We start from the raw sequence: 14,409 nt of genomic DNA, 5'->3' as shown, positions 1-14,409 counted from the left end.
AGAAGGGGCTCCTAAGAATGAGAGACTCTGAAGTTTAAGCTTCATCTGATTTATAGGGAATTCACATCTGCATATGACTAGATTAGAAAAAGTCCATTATACAAGATATATAACCCAAATTTTAAAAAATGGGCAAAGGGTCTTAATAGACATTTTCCCAAAGAATGTGTACAAATGGACAATAATAGCATGAAAAGATGCTCATCATCATTAGCTATTAAGGAAATGCAAATCAAACCACAATAAGATACCACTTCACACCCTATAGAATGGCTGTACTAAAAAAGAAATAAACAACAGATGTTGGTGAGGACATGGAGAAATTAGAATATTTGTGTATTGTTGGTTGGAATGTAAAATGGTACAACCACTGTGAAAAGCAGTATGGTGGTTCCTCACACAGTAAACCTGCCTTTATCCTATGATCCAGCCATTCCACTTCTGGGTATTTAACTAAGAAAATTGAAAGCAGGGACTCAAATAGATTTTTGTACACTCATTTTAATTACAGCATTACACATAATAACCAAAAGGTGGAAGCAACCCAAGTATCTGCCAGCAAATTAATAGGTAAACAAAATGTAATTTATTCAATACCATTTAACAATAAAAATAAATGAGGTATGATACATGTTACAGCATAGACAGACCTTGGAAACAATACTAGTAAGCTAAGTGAAAAAAAAAAAGCCAGTCACAAGGACAACATCTTATACAATTCCATTTCTATGAAATGTCCAGAGTAGACAAATCTATAGAGACAGAAAATATATTAGTGGTTGCTTAGGACTGAGGGGGAGGGTGGAGGGACTAGGGGGAATGACTAGAAGCAAAAAGATGTGTCTTGTAAGGACCCACAATCTAGATGACAAGGTAGGATAGATACAAGATGATCAGCTATAATCATCAGTTATACCTGGTCTCCTGATGTAATTATCAATAGTGCCCCCTTTACTCCCAAATTACCTGAGTTAGGACAATAAATTATATGGTCATTTTAGTTGAAACACAAGGTGCCTATGAAAACCCAGTGAACATGTGGGGTAGTTGGTGACAGCTTCAGGAAACACCAAGAACTGGTACATTGGCCATAAGACACACCTACTCTATCTAAAGAACCTTATTTTTTTAAACTCAAAGGCAAACTCATGGGCTGAGAGTGAAGGAAAATAGAAAATGTTAGTTGGGAGGGTCTCACTTAGCTCATATCTCCCTTGTTAATATTACTCTTTTCTTAAAATCCTGTTTGAGCATCATGTTCTCCCAATTTCCCTGATTTGTTAGAGCCAGATGCCCTTTTCTTTAACCTTAGTTCATCCTCTATATATCACTCGTATAGGACTTGTCATATGGACACTATTAAAGTAATCTGTTTATGACTTTGTTCCACTCAATTATAAAAATCTTGAGCTTTAGGTCAGGGACCAGGTCTTAGAGCTCTTTCTCTCCTCAGGGTTAGCACATTTACTGATGTATTATTTAAATGAACCAGACTATATTTCTGAGGCCTTTATAAAAGGCATGTATTTGTAGAAGGTTGAAAGAGTAGCTCAAACGAGAGAGCAAAAATTTTAGGTAAAATGACATATATAGGTATCAAGGCCACTATTTTCCATTGAAATACCATTAAAATATACAGAATGCAGTACAAAGAAATGAAAGTTATTAAAGACTAGTTAAGAAACATAAAATATAGATTGGCAGGCACTTCTAGTGGAAGTTCCAGGAAAATAAAACAGAGGGAATGGTCGAGAAGCAATTTGTAAAGGGATACATACCTGATCATTTTTCAAAATTGAAAAGAAAGCATGAATATTCAGATGGAAAGTTATACCAAGTGCCAAGCCAGATAAAGAATAATAAATTCACCCCTAGATATGTTGGATTCAATCTATAAAAAGTTAAAGATAGAAAATCTTAAACCCTACTAGAAAGAAAAGATCAATCACCTTAATAGAAATGCCACTTAGGCTGACATGAGGTTATTCAGCAACAATTGATACGAAAATGCAATGGATTAATACCTTTTAAGGGATGAGATAAAATAACGATTAGCCTGGAATTCTATAGTCAACTTAGATAATTATTTTTAAATGAAGACAAAATAAAGACAGGCAAATACTGAAATTGTTTACCACTCACAGACCTTCTGTGAAACAGTTGGTGAAGTATATAAACTTAGTAAGAAATAACTTGTACCCAAAAGAAAGGGATGAGAGATGACAATAGTAAGCAAGGATGGTGGTAAAATATGATTCCAATTTTAATTTACTATGGAATATTTGAAAAGTAAATCACTAATTTTTGTGTTTAAACAAAATGAAACTAAAATTATAGATAAACAATTATAAGATGAAAGTTCAGGGAAGATTTTCAGTGGATAGTTAAAATATGTTAAACTCATTACCATAAAGAGGAAGATGGCAGCAATATTGAGTAACTACAAACATGGGGAGAAAAATGTATGATTGAATACATGTGTTAAAATTTTATCATTGTTTTGTTTGTTTATTTTGTTCCTTCAATTTCACATGTAAGTATAATCATATGGTACCCATATCTAAAAAGCAAAATAAATGAAGAAACAAACTCCTAGATCCAGAGAAGGTACAGATGGAAGCCACATGACAGGGGCAAGATGGTGAAAGGGATGAAGAAGTACAGATTACCAGTTATAAAAATAGCACAGGGGTGTGAGTACAGCACAGGGAATATAGTACAAAAATTATTAATGGTTACCACTAAAAGAATAGATGCAAAACCAAACTTCCAAAGCAGCAAGAGAAAAGGAGGGACTGAAGTGTTTTAATCAAAAGAAAAAGGAGGAGGAGGGAAGGAAAGAAGGAGGAAGGGAAGGAAGGAATGAAGGAAGGAAGGAAGGAAGGAAGGAAGGAAGGAAAGAAAGAAAGGAAGAAAGAAAGAAAGAAAGAAAGAAAGAAAGAAAGAATAAAAGAAAGGAAGGAAGGAAGGAAGGAAGGAAGGAAGGAAGGAAGGAAGGAAGGAAGAAGGAAGGAAGGGAAGAAAAGAAAGAAAGAAAGAAAGAAGAAAGAGGAAGGAAGGAAGGAAGGAAGGAAGGAAGGAAGGAAGGAAGGAGGGAAGGAAGGAAGGAAGGAAGGAAGGAAGAAGGAAGGAAGGCCCTCATGAAACCCGGTTGGGCCTAAACTGGCAGTCGGACATCCCTCTCACAATCCGGGACCACTGGCTCCTAACCGTTCACCTGCCTGCCTGATTGCCCCTAACCGCCTCTGCCTGCCTACCTGATCACCTCTAACTGCTTCTGCCTGCCTGCCTGATGCCCCTAACTGCTCCCCTACTGGCCTGGTTGCCCCTAACTACTCTCCCCTGCCAGCCTGATCGCCCCTAACCACCTCTGCCTTGGCCCCTGCCATCATGGCTTTGTCCAGAAGGGCATCCGGAAGGACATCCGGAAGACGCCCGGTCTATTCAGTCTAATTAGCATATTACCCTTTTATTAGTATAGATAAAGACTTAAAATAAATCCAAAGCCAAACAGTAAAATGAATTTCCAGGCTCCTAAATTTTTAAAGAAAATTACACACACACACACACGTATATATGAGAGAGAATGGAAGAATGAATACCAAAATGTTAAAAGCATTTTATTCTAGGTGTGAGCACTATGTATAATTTTATATTTTTTGTTTGCTGTATCTTACAGTGTTACAAATGAATACATATTATCTTTATAGCAAAAAGTTATAACAAATCCAAATGCTGCAGAAATGTTCATTTCCCAATGCAATGGAAGCAAACTTGTGATTGATAAATTTTGAAAAAGTCAATCTCTTAAGAAAAAAGTATATATTTTCTAAACAGACAACAAATGAAATAATCAATTGATTGTATAATATAGATATTAAGAGATAAAAACAAAAAAAATATTAAGTTTGTGGAAGGCAAGTAATGATGGGCCCAAAGGTTAATTGATAATATTGAATGCTTTCATTGTTTAAAGAGAAAGGGTACTGAGCAACCAGGCTAGCACAGGGTTTGAGTTCAAAACCCCACTGCATCCTTCCCTGCCCCACCAAGTCACCTAACTAGTGCCTCTTCAGCTGCAGATGGAGATGATGATAAAACCACCACATGGGCTTGTCATGAGGATTAAATAAATGAATATACATAAAGCACTTAAAATCGTCCTTGGCCCTCATGAAACCCTGTGCATTATTTGACTCTGTAATTTAAACACAGAAACCTGAAAACCTGAACTGTTCAATTGTTCTCCTGGTCTCTGGGTTATATGCAGATTTACCATTAATATTTACTTTTGGGAATCTATCCCAAGAAAATAATATCAAAACAGGAAGGTAAGTAGATGACTTTCACTGCACAAAACAGATTAATTGTACTAAATCATACTAACTACAAAAGTGGGAGAAGAGTTAAGCACACAGTTTTGTCTTCTAACTGTGGTCTGATGGAGCTGGCTTGAATTTTATGAGACAATTGTTAAATACAAACATTATTAAACACTAAGTCATATAAATTTATAATTGAATTATGTTAAAAACAAAGTAATAATACTGAAAATGTATCACTTCCTAATTATTTTACTATTATCTATGTTCTTGAGGTTATTTACATCTAACGTTCTGTATGGTAGAAGTAGTATATAAAGGCATGCTTTTGCACATCTCTTACCAATTCAGTGTTGGTAGCTTGAAATTAACTGTGGTTGGAGTATCTATACTACAGAAATCAACAAATGCAGCAAATCAGGGCTTTTATTTTAGAGAAGCAGATATCTAACAGATACCAGTAACTCTTATCTAACCAGAATGCTACTTATGGTCACTGCAAATGGCATTTTGAGGAGTATTGATAATATAGAATGTGTTTAGTAAAAGTGGCAGGAAGCAGAATTGTATAAACAATTTTATCATGATACATATTTTAAAGGATATGTAGAAAAAATGGAATAAACTATTATATCATAATATAAATATAAAAACAGATAGCATTATCATTCTCACTTGCAGATGAGAAATAATGGAGGCTATGAATGGTTATATAACTTGTCTAAATATAACAAAAGTACAAATGGATAGAGCTGAATTTCAAGGTTAAAATTGGTACAATGTTCCCATCTTTTAACTCTAAACCATACCATGTCTTCATGTCTTCAGCATATTACTAGTTAGAGATTGGGAAGGGGTCGTAAGATTTACATCGGTATCAATTTCTTTCAGCAGAACATAGTTGGTTAAGTCCATTTTGTCCGTATTCCAAAATTATCTAAACAAATCTGCTTTCAAAATTTTACTGACACTATCACATAGTTGTATTTAATGGTACTTGTTGACTCAGCAGACTCTCTTGTTTACTTTCATTCTACTATTCAGTTTTCATCTCAGCCAGAGCCTGTTTATAATAGAGCACTATTTCTTCCCTCAATACAAGGACCACATGAATAACAAATACATGACAATGAATACAACCCTTTCCCGGACCCAAAGAGTAACTTAACTTGAATACTAGTTGCTAGATGAGAAGGGCATAATGTTACCCTTTCGTGGGCTCTAGCACGTTGGTCACTGACATACCAACTTCTGCCAGAATAGTTGCTGATTAACGTGACCGAGTGATTGAGTAAACAAAGAAGTCAGGTGTATTTGCTCCCTTCTGTTTTAGTAAAATTTGGGCTCAGACTTGGAAAATATTCAGGTTTTTCTAACATCATGAATACAGTATTGTATTATCACTATGAGAAAACGCTTTGGGATTGGAAATTTTCCAAAGCCCCCAAAGAAAGAGAGTATGCAGTATTGCTCATCACTTGGCATATCTTGGAAATTAACACACTTATTCTACTGGTGATGGAATAACATAAGTTATTTTTTTATTATGATGCTTTGGAATTTCTGAAGTTTATGGATAATCTCAGTCACTTATTAATACTGTATCATTAATTCTTTGTCTCAGAATACACTCTTGGTCCTTCAGGAATGACATTTGACACAGGCAGGTAAGAGTTCTGGCTCAGCCCGTTAGAATTTCTCAAGTTGCTTCCCTGAGGGCTTTCGTTTGGGTGAAGACGTGATCTCATAGGGATCCATCAAAAATGTGCATGTACTCAGGAGTGACCCTTTTAATAGTCACTGACAATCCTTAGCATAGTACCTAACATTATATGTTGAGCACTGGTAAACATTTCTCCAGGCCTTAAATATCCTTATTTCACTTACATCATTATTCAACCTATACTCCATGGTGTGTTGCCATAGAATTGCAACTCTCTTACTCTATAGTTCTTTGGCTGCGTTGACCCTCGAGCACCAACCATGTACTAATTCATCCAGCTGTCCTTGCAGCTCCTATGTTCATATCTGATTGTCAGATAAAGTGAAACCATGGTGCAGGTCAGAGCCACATAAAGGTGCTGTCCCCAGCCCCAGCTAGATTCTCAGCATGGTCCAAGTAGTCCTACATTCTCTGGTCAACTCCACTCATCTTCCTGAGTGGAACCACTTCCTCTGAGTCCTCTACTCCCTTGTCACTTTCCCCCAATGACCACCAAGTCCTATTTCATTGCTAAGTTGCCTGCTTCACCTTTGGAAATATGGTAGAAATCTTGACATTTCTGCTTTTTTTCCTGTTCTTTGAGGTAAGTAATATCTAAGTCAACTTGTGTTTCCCCAAACGTGCAATGAGTTACTCTTACAATGCACGTCACTGTTAATCATTCATCCAGGACTTAGTGTCCTGGATTTTAATGACAGCTGTACCCGCTCTGAATTAGTCATATGTCGGATCTGTGAATCCTATCCCTGTATACATATGATTTAGAAGAAGAGGTTACTCAAATATCTCTAAAGCAAACCACTCAGATTCAAAAATTTCTAGGTATGTTAGTCAATGGGGTAATATTAAGAATGTAGTGTAGCCAGGAGCTCTTTGTGCATGTTACAGAAATTCATATGTGAATTTCTGCTTATGTGAATTCCTGTACTCCCACCCTTTAAATTCTGCTATGCACTTAATACTTCATGATAAAGCATTAAATATTTTTGAAGTATGTGGTTAAGGTAAGCAATTCAGTGAAACATTGGCTACTTTCATACATGATGGTTTGTAAAGTTCTCCTACTTGTGGGTTATGATATTGAGATCATCGTCAAAAGTATCACTAGTCAACATGATTCAGAAAGGTATTGACTTTTTTTCTTGTCTTTGAATGTTAGGAATCTTGGTTAAACTGAAACCAAACAATAAGCTATTAATTCTACAAAGTTGGTTATTGCTTTTATTGAGAAAATGGCATGCTGACAGAAAAGAATCCACTGAATATCCTTGCACTATTTTAACTCTTATCAGTCTGTTTTGTAAAATACTATTAGGCAGAGTCCCTGATTCATTCATGATAAAGGACTTGGGGAAAATGGATTCAATCTAAAAAACTTTCTTAAAAGTTGCCTTCTGCCAAGAATAAAAGTATCAGCTATGAAATAGTTTATGTAGAATATTTTTATTATGTTAAATAATATTTAAATAACTAGATGCCCTGTGCATGAAATTCGTGCATGGAGAGGGGTTGTCCCTCAGCCCAGCCTGTACCCTCTCTAATCTGGGACTCCTCGAGGGATGTCCGACTGCCCATTTAGGCCCGATCCCAGGGGTTTTCAAAATAGAGATAAGTGTGAACTAAGGGCCCAGTGGGATCGGGACCTAAACGGGCAGTCGGACATCCCTCTCACAATCCAGGACTGCTAGCTCCCAACTGCTTGCCTGCCTGCCTTCCTGATTACCCCTAACTGCTTCTGCCTGCTAGCCTGATCACCCCCTAACCACTCCACTGCCAGCCTGTTTGCCCCCAACTTCCCTCCTCTGCCGGCCTGGTCACCCCTAACTGCCCTCTCCTCCAGGGTTGATCACTTCCAACTGCCCTCCCTTGCAGGCCGGGTCCCTCTCAACTGCCCTCCCTTGCAGGCCTGGCCCTTCTCAACTGCCCTCCCTTGCAGGCCGGGTGCCTCCCAACTGCTCTCTCCTACTGGCCATCTTGTGGTGGCCATCTTGTGTCCACATGGGGTCAGGATCTTTGACCACATGGGGGTAGCTATATTGTGTGTTGCAGTGATCATCAATCTGCATATTACTCTTTTATTAGATAGGATAGAGGCCTGGTACAGGGGTGGGGGCCAGCTGGTTTGCCCTGAAGGGTGTCCCTGATCAGGGTGGGGTTCCCTTGGGGCAGGGGGCGGCCTGAGCGAGGGGCCTGTGGTGGTTTGCAGGCTGGCCACGCCCCCTGGCAACCCAAGCAGAGGCCCTGGTATCTGAAATTTATTTTCCTTCTACAATTGAAACTTTGTAGCCTGGAGCGGAGCCAAGCCTGGGGCTCCCTCCACGGCTGGCAGCCATTTCTGTTGGGGTTATAATTGAAACTTTGTAGCTTAAGCGGGTGGGCCCGGCCAGGGTGTGCAGAAAGCTTTGCTTCCCCTGTTGCTGGCGGCAACCCTGGCCTGCTCTCTCAAGCTCCATTCTGCCGCCATTTCTGTTTGAATTTGTTTACCTTCTATAATTGAAACTTTGTAGCTTGAGTGGAGGCTTAGGCCTGGCAAGGGCAGGCAGAAAGCTTGGCTTCCTCTGTTACCTAGGAAACCTTGCTCTCTCTGGCTGTAGCCATCTTGGTTGGGTTAATTTGCATACTTGCTCTGATTAGATGGTGGGCATGGCTTATGGGTGTGGCTTGTGGGTGTGTCGGAGGTATGGTCAATTTGCATATTTGTCTATTATTAGGTAGGATAGCACATTATTGTGTTTTGTTTATACCAACATATTCTATGCATTTCATCATTTATAATTTTAAGGGCTGTGTTTTCATGATAATATTTATTCTCAACTGGGGTATGTAGTTAATATATCTTTGCTCTGCTAGGCTTGGTGTTTTTGACTAAGGTTGATATTTTAAAGTTTTCAAAATAGAGATAAGTGTGAACTAAGGGCTTTATCTGTAAAATTTGGAAACTGAAAATCATTTATTTCTAAAATATAAATTAGGAGTTGCTCATATAAAGAGGTTGGGGATTTTTTTGTGTGTACTTAATTCTAATTTGAACCATCAAAATCAATTGTCCTGCTTCTTATAAGAATAAATTTTACTAAATTTTAGCATTTCACCATGTCATTCTATATAACTTTGGAGTTTAGAATAGCACAGATAAGACATAATCCATAAGTCCTAACATCCAGGTGCTATCTTACCGAACATCCGTTATATGAAAGGAAGTATTAAAATAATCTGAAGCCGATGTTAAATCTTTCTGGCTATTATTAGCTATTTGAAAAGATCGAGGTTATCTTTTATCTGGAGATACCTCAGCGTATTAATTGGCAATTAAATGTTTAAATGCATTTGAAGATATCATTCTGCTTATGTAAACTAGAAAACAAAACAAAATAAGTATATGAAATCAGGCTATGAAAAAAGCTTTATCGTATTGGCATGTGAATCTTAACATTGTGGCTCCAGAAATTTTAGTGAACCACAAAATCTAAAGCTACATTTCCCATCTACATACAGATACTACCTTCACTTATCTATACAATGCAAGCATGTCCAGTTCTTTGATAAAATGGAATATAAAGGGAAAATAATTCATGTGAGAGTGTCATAAATCACAGAAGTCTTTTTATGCTACTGTAATACATTTAATTTGAAAAATCTTTGATACCATTCAATCTGCTTTCTCATGAAAAAAAGATTTCAGTGCAGCCTTTAGTCCCTTTGCAAATCACAAAATTTTCCAGTCTTTCTTCCTGATTTGAAATTCACTAGTCTCAGTTTCATAATACACTGGCCAGAACCCATATCACTGTGGACATTCTTGCTACTGCAACAGGTGTTTGTCAGTTTCTTAAGTTGCTTTCCTTTCCCCTGAGGTGGTGTTATTTCCGGTACATTCCAAAGGCTCTGAAAAAAACGTTCACAGTCTCTTGCCAAGCCAAATCATTACTGGGTCTCAAAGTTATTGAGAATCCATTGTCTTTAGGCTTTTATTAAGTAGGCAAATTGTGTGTATCTTTCTCTAATTCTGATTTTTTTAGTAACTAAAATATTTAGGAAGTGTTTTGTAAAATTAAAAGTGAAAAGAGAAATGATTTTTTCATTCAGGAGTGAACACTCTGGATGTCTGAGAGTAGGGTTGATTATATTCCCGAGTTAAAAGGTTTTCATCATCCATTTAGACCACCCTGAAGTTTAGCATAAACATAAACAAAACGGATCTTGATAACTTGCAGTCTAAGGTTTCTACCTGCTAATGTTTCCTCTACGAGTGAGGGCTCTGCAGGCTAAAGTTTTTACTGCAGACCTTAAGGCAGGGAAGGAAACGGGTAGAAAGGAGACCATCAATCAATTGCTTATTTATATAGCTTTCTCCTTCTCCACACACTCCACCCCTACTTTACCAACTAAAACCTAGGTCCACCATTATGAGAATCAGTCGTGAGCAGAGCGCACGCATACACACACACACACACACACACACACAGTTTATAACTATGACAAGGCAACAAGAAGATAAGAGTTTTCACACCAACCTTTTGGAAGTTTCTCAGTCCCGCTGAAGGCAACCAGGGTAAGAATATGTACCAGTGGAATGTTGACGAGCTCTCTCATGATTAATCCAGGCTCAGGCAGGAGAAAGTTTCTTCTGGACAATGCAAGCAGAATGCCCCACAGTTTACATTTTAAAGCATAGTTTGTTACAAAAGGGTCATCTGCTAATGACCGTTTGTGTCAGCAGCTCCACAGGCTCTAAGTATAATCAGGAATTCTCAGACTTGGCTGTAATGATGGACACGGCCAGCTGGTGAGTATCCACTTAGGCCAGTAATGCAAGTGTAGGGCTGGAAGAACAAGGGAAAGAAAATCCCTTTAGAATCCCTTTTAAGACAGTGGCAGAAGGACAATACCAGATGCCATTTTCAACCATCACTGTATTCTCTAAGGTATAGTTTGCCTGATCTTCTGATTCATCTCTCCACCTCTCCTGCACTCACACCAGAGCCCTGGGTATATCTAATCGTGACTCCTCCCCCTCTCTCATGCCACCTCCCACACCACCCATTACCAATACCTACAGATTGTACCAACTCAGTATTCCTTGATTTCTTCCACTTCTAGGATTCCAACTAGTGTCATGCTATTCCAGCCTCTTTTTTTTTTTTGACATTTATCTTCTCTGAACAACAGTGAGAGCCTCCTGCTTATTCTCTCTGCCTTGTGTCTTACCATCCTCTAAAATCTTTTCAGATAGCTTCTCCTGTTCAAAAGCCTTTAGTATTTCCTCATCTCATAAAAACATATTCAAACCTCCCTAATATTATGTAGGAGGCTTTGCTAGACTGCCTATCTTGTTAGCCTCCTCATCTTTTATAATCCATCCCTACCTCTTATTTTAATACTTAGTAACCCACTGGTGGTTCCCTGTATATACAGTTTTCTTGCCTCTATAAATTTCTCATTCAGTTTCAGTCTCTGGAATGCTTTTTCTTTCCTCTCCACCCAGTTAACACCTACCTCAGCTTGATCATCATCTCCTTCTGGGAGCCATCCCAGACCCCAAATTATGTATCTTCCCAAAGTTGGCTTAGGTACCCTCCTCTGGGCCTCCATAATATATTGTACACATCTCTATCATTGCACTTACTGTGTTGCTTTAAGATTTGTTTCCTCTTGCCTTAGTGGCATCTTCATTCTTTGGCCTCATGAATCCACTGAGTTGGCAGCTGTGGGCTGTCAGCAAATTGCACTCTTTGCTGCAGGTTCTCCTAAGGCGTACCTTCAATGGCTTTTAAAATTGCCACTTGAGAATTACCTTTTCCTATTGAACAAGTCTTAGAGACGTTCCTATGTTAATATATACAGCACTACCTCATTATTTCTATTGGCTACGTTGTCTTCTAAATCATGGATGTATAATGCTATATTTATTTTTTTAATATATTTTATTGATTTTTTACAGAGAGGAAGGGGGAGGGATAGAGAGTTAGAAACATCAATGAGAGAGAAAAATCGATCAGCTGCCTCCTGCACACCCCACACTGGGGATGTGCCCGCAACGAAGGTACATGCCCTTGACCGGAATCGAGCCTGGGACCCTTCAGTCCACAGGCCGACGCTCAACCACTGAGCCAAACCAGCTAAGGCTATAATGCTATGTTTAACTACTTCCCAGCAGTGAGAGATCCAATTTCCCCACACGCTCATCAACACTTACTTTTGAATAAAATAAAATTGGTATTTCATTGTTTTAATTTATGTTTATTATACTGAATACTGTTGGTAATGAGAATTTTTCATATACTTATTGTTATTAATTTTTCTCTTCTATGGCTTTTGTCTAGTTTCCTCTTAGGTCATTTTTCTTTTTATTATTAATTTAGGAGATTCTTTAATACTCTGGATATAAATAACTTATATCATTTGTCTACATAGAATACCTCTACTACTTAGCTATAATGATTGGTTCAGAAATGGGTTTATGGCTCAGGCTGGTCAGTTCAAGGTCTCCCTGGTATATTATTGGACCTATTGCAAAATACACTCTTCCTTCTTAGATCACCACCTGACGGCCAGGTAATCCAGGGTTGTTGGAGGCATTCATGCTCCATTAACAAGATTCAATGTGCAAATCCAGAGCTATCATTTGTCATCCTTGTTATTTAAATTAATGAATCCTCTCCCTTTTTTGGCTCAGCTAATATTAGTTTGATTTCTTAAATTGCAATCAGAATAATCCCAACGTAATTTTAATAGAAGAGATATCGATTTAATCAAATTTCTGCTCTAGGAATATTCAACAAATGCCTCATACTTCATGGCAAATTTAGACATTAGCAGGATGAGCTCATTTTTTAAATGTGAAATTCAGGAATCAGAATGAACAGTGTGGCTAGCTCTCATTCCCATAAGTAGCACCAGATAAAGCAGAGGGTTCTGGAAATTGGGTTTAGACTTGTGAGCTAAAGTTCAGCTCAGGATCATGAGCAGCCATCAATAAAGGGAAATCCAAGGCAAGCCAATCAAGGGGCCTCCTCATTCAAATGTCCAGGAGGAGGATGAGTGAGGGAACACTCTCCATCTTCTCGTTCCCCCTAAAACATCAAACAAGCTATGGGTGGTGCCCATTTTTAATCCAATAGAAACTATAGCCCCACCTGCATGGCTCAGTGTTGAGCATTGATCTATGAATCAGTAAGTCATATTGGTTCAATTTCTGGTCAGGGCACATGCCCAGGTTGTGGGCTCGATCCCCAGTGTAGGGCATGCAGAAGGCAGCTGATCAATTATTCTGTCTCATCATTGATGTTTCTCTCTCTCCCTCTCCCTTCCTCTCCGAAATAAATAAAAACATATTTAATAATAAAAAAGGAACTGGACCCTATAGACCCAGTGACCCCAGAAAATTATTTCCTACTTCAAATTTCACCATGACCTAAGACTAAAGTGACCACAGTCCTCTTCAAAGCTAAGGGAGACAAAACTCTGTTGGGGGGAAATGAATCCAAAATTTGAGGGAAAGTGCTGGTTCAAAATGAATCCCTCCCTGGCCAAGAGAAACTCATTGAGAGTGTGGCTTAGGCATGATCCCAAAATGTGGCAGCTGGAGGCTGTCAGCCAATTATGTTCCTTGCTGCAGTTTCTTGGAATTTGGCTATAAAATGGCCTTCTTTCCTATAATATAAGCAAATCTATTTCTTACAATAGTAGGCTCATTTAGCCACAGAGAGTGGAGACTGGGTGCTAGCCAGTTATTTGACTTCTTTCTAGGCATATGGAAGGTATATGGGTTGATGGCAAGTCTTCTCTTTAATAAAATACAGTCAGCCATCAATTAAGCTTATCTTGCTACCTCTAGTCTCTGCTTATTTATCTCAGAAGCTGGCCAAGACTCTTAGGAAGTAGGCTCAGAGCAAGCAGCACCATTCTGAGCCACATCTTGAACTAGACACCAGAATTCAGCTGCACAGCAGCTGATGAGACCAGTCCCACTTCTGCTGGAGTCAGCACATCACTAAGTAAGCTGTCCTGGTCTGCACCAGGCTTTCATACATCTGGTGAAGCTTGGCAAAGAGCCCCTTCTAATGATCACAAAGGGCAATGACCTAATTCTCTGCCTCACCGGTCAGCAGACAGTGGATCAGAAATGCCACATGGTTTGCCCTTTCCAGAAAACTCCTGGGCAGTCAGAAAAATATTGTGGGAATGTATTTTGAAAAAGGGATAGAATCTCCCACTAAATATTAGGATAGTGATTAGAGATATATCAGTAATTTGGAGGTCTACAAATTATAAAATTAAAGGGGCTCTTTAAAAATGTTTGTCCAATGAATGAATAAATTGTATTGAGTACCTCTATAAGCAATGTATCCTAATGTCTGGTTA

At 38.5% G+C, this 14,409-nt stretch overlaps 1 protein-coding gene across 3 annotated transcripts in view; it reads right to left on the bottom strand.

The window, feature by feature from the left end:
- MUSK (muscle associated receptor tyrosine kinase) overlaps positions 1-10,993 on the bottom strand; it is a 74,685-nt gene extending 63,692 nt beyond the window's left edge. For all 3 annotated transcript variants that reach the window (XM_054727569.1, XM_054727567.1, XM_054727568.1), the window contains exon 1: positions 10,560-10,993. In XM_054727569.1, the coding sequence (XP_054583544.1) occupies positions 10,560-10,638 (79 nt within the window). In that variant the 5' untranslated portion in view covers positions 10,639-10,993. The remainder of the gene's footprint in view (positions 1-10,559) is intronic.
- Positions 10,994-14,409: the final 3,416 nt, after the last annotated feature.

Source organism: Eptesicus fuscus, chromosome 15 (assembly GCF_027574615.1).
Source record: "Eptesicus fuscus isolate TK198812 chromosome 15, DD_ASM_mEF_20220401, whole genome shotgun sequence".
NCBI classification, from domain to species: domain Eukaryota; kingdom Metazoa; phylum Chordata; class Mammalia; order Chiroptera; family Vespertilionidae; genus Eptesicus; species Eptesicus fuscus.
Note: the sequence above shows the minus strand (reverse complement) of the source record. Positions and strands in the feature narration are given on the sequence as shown.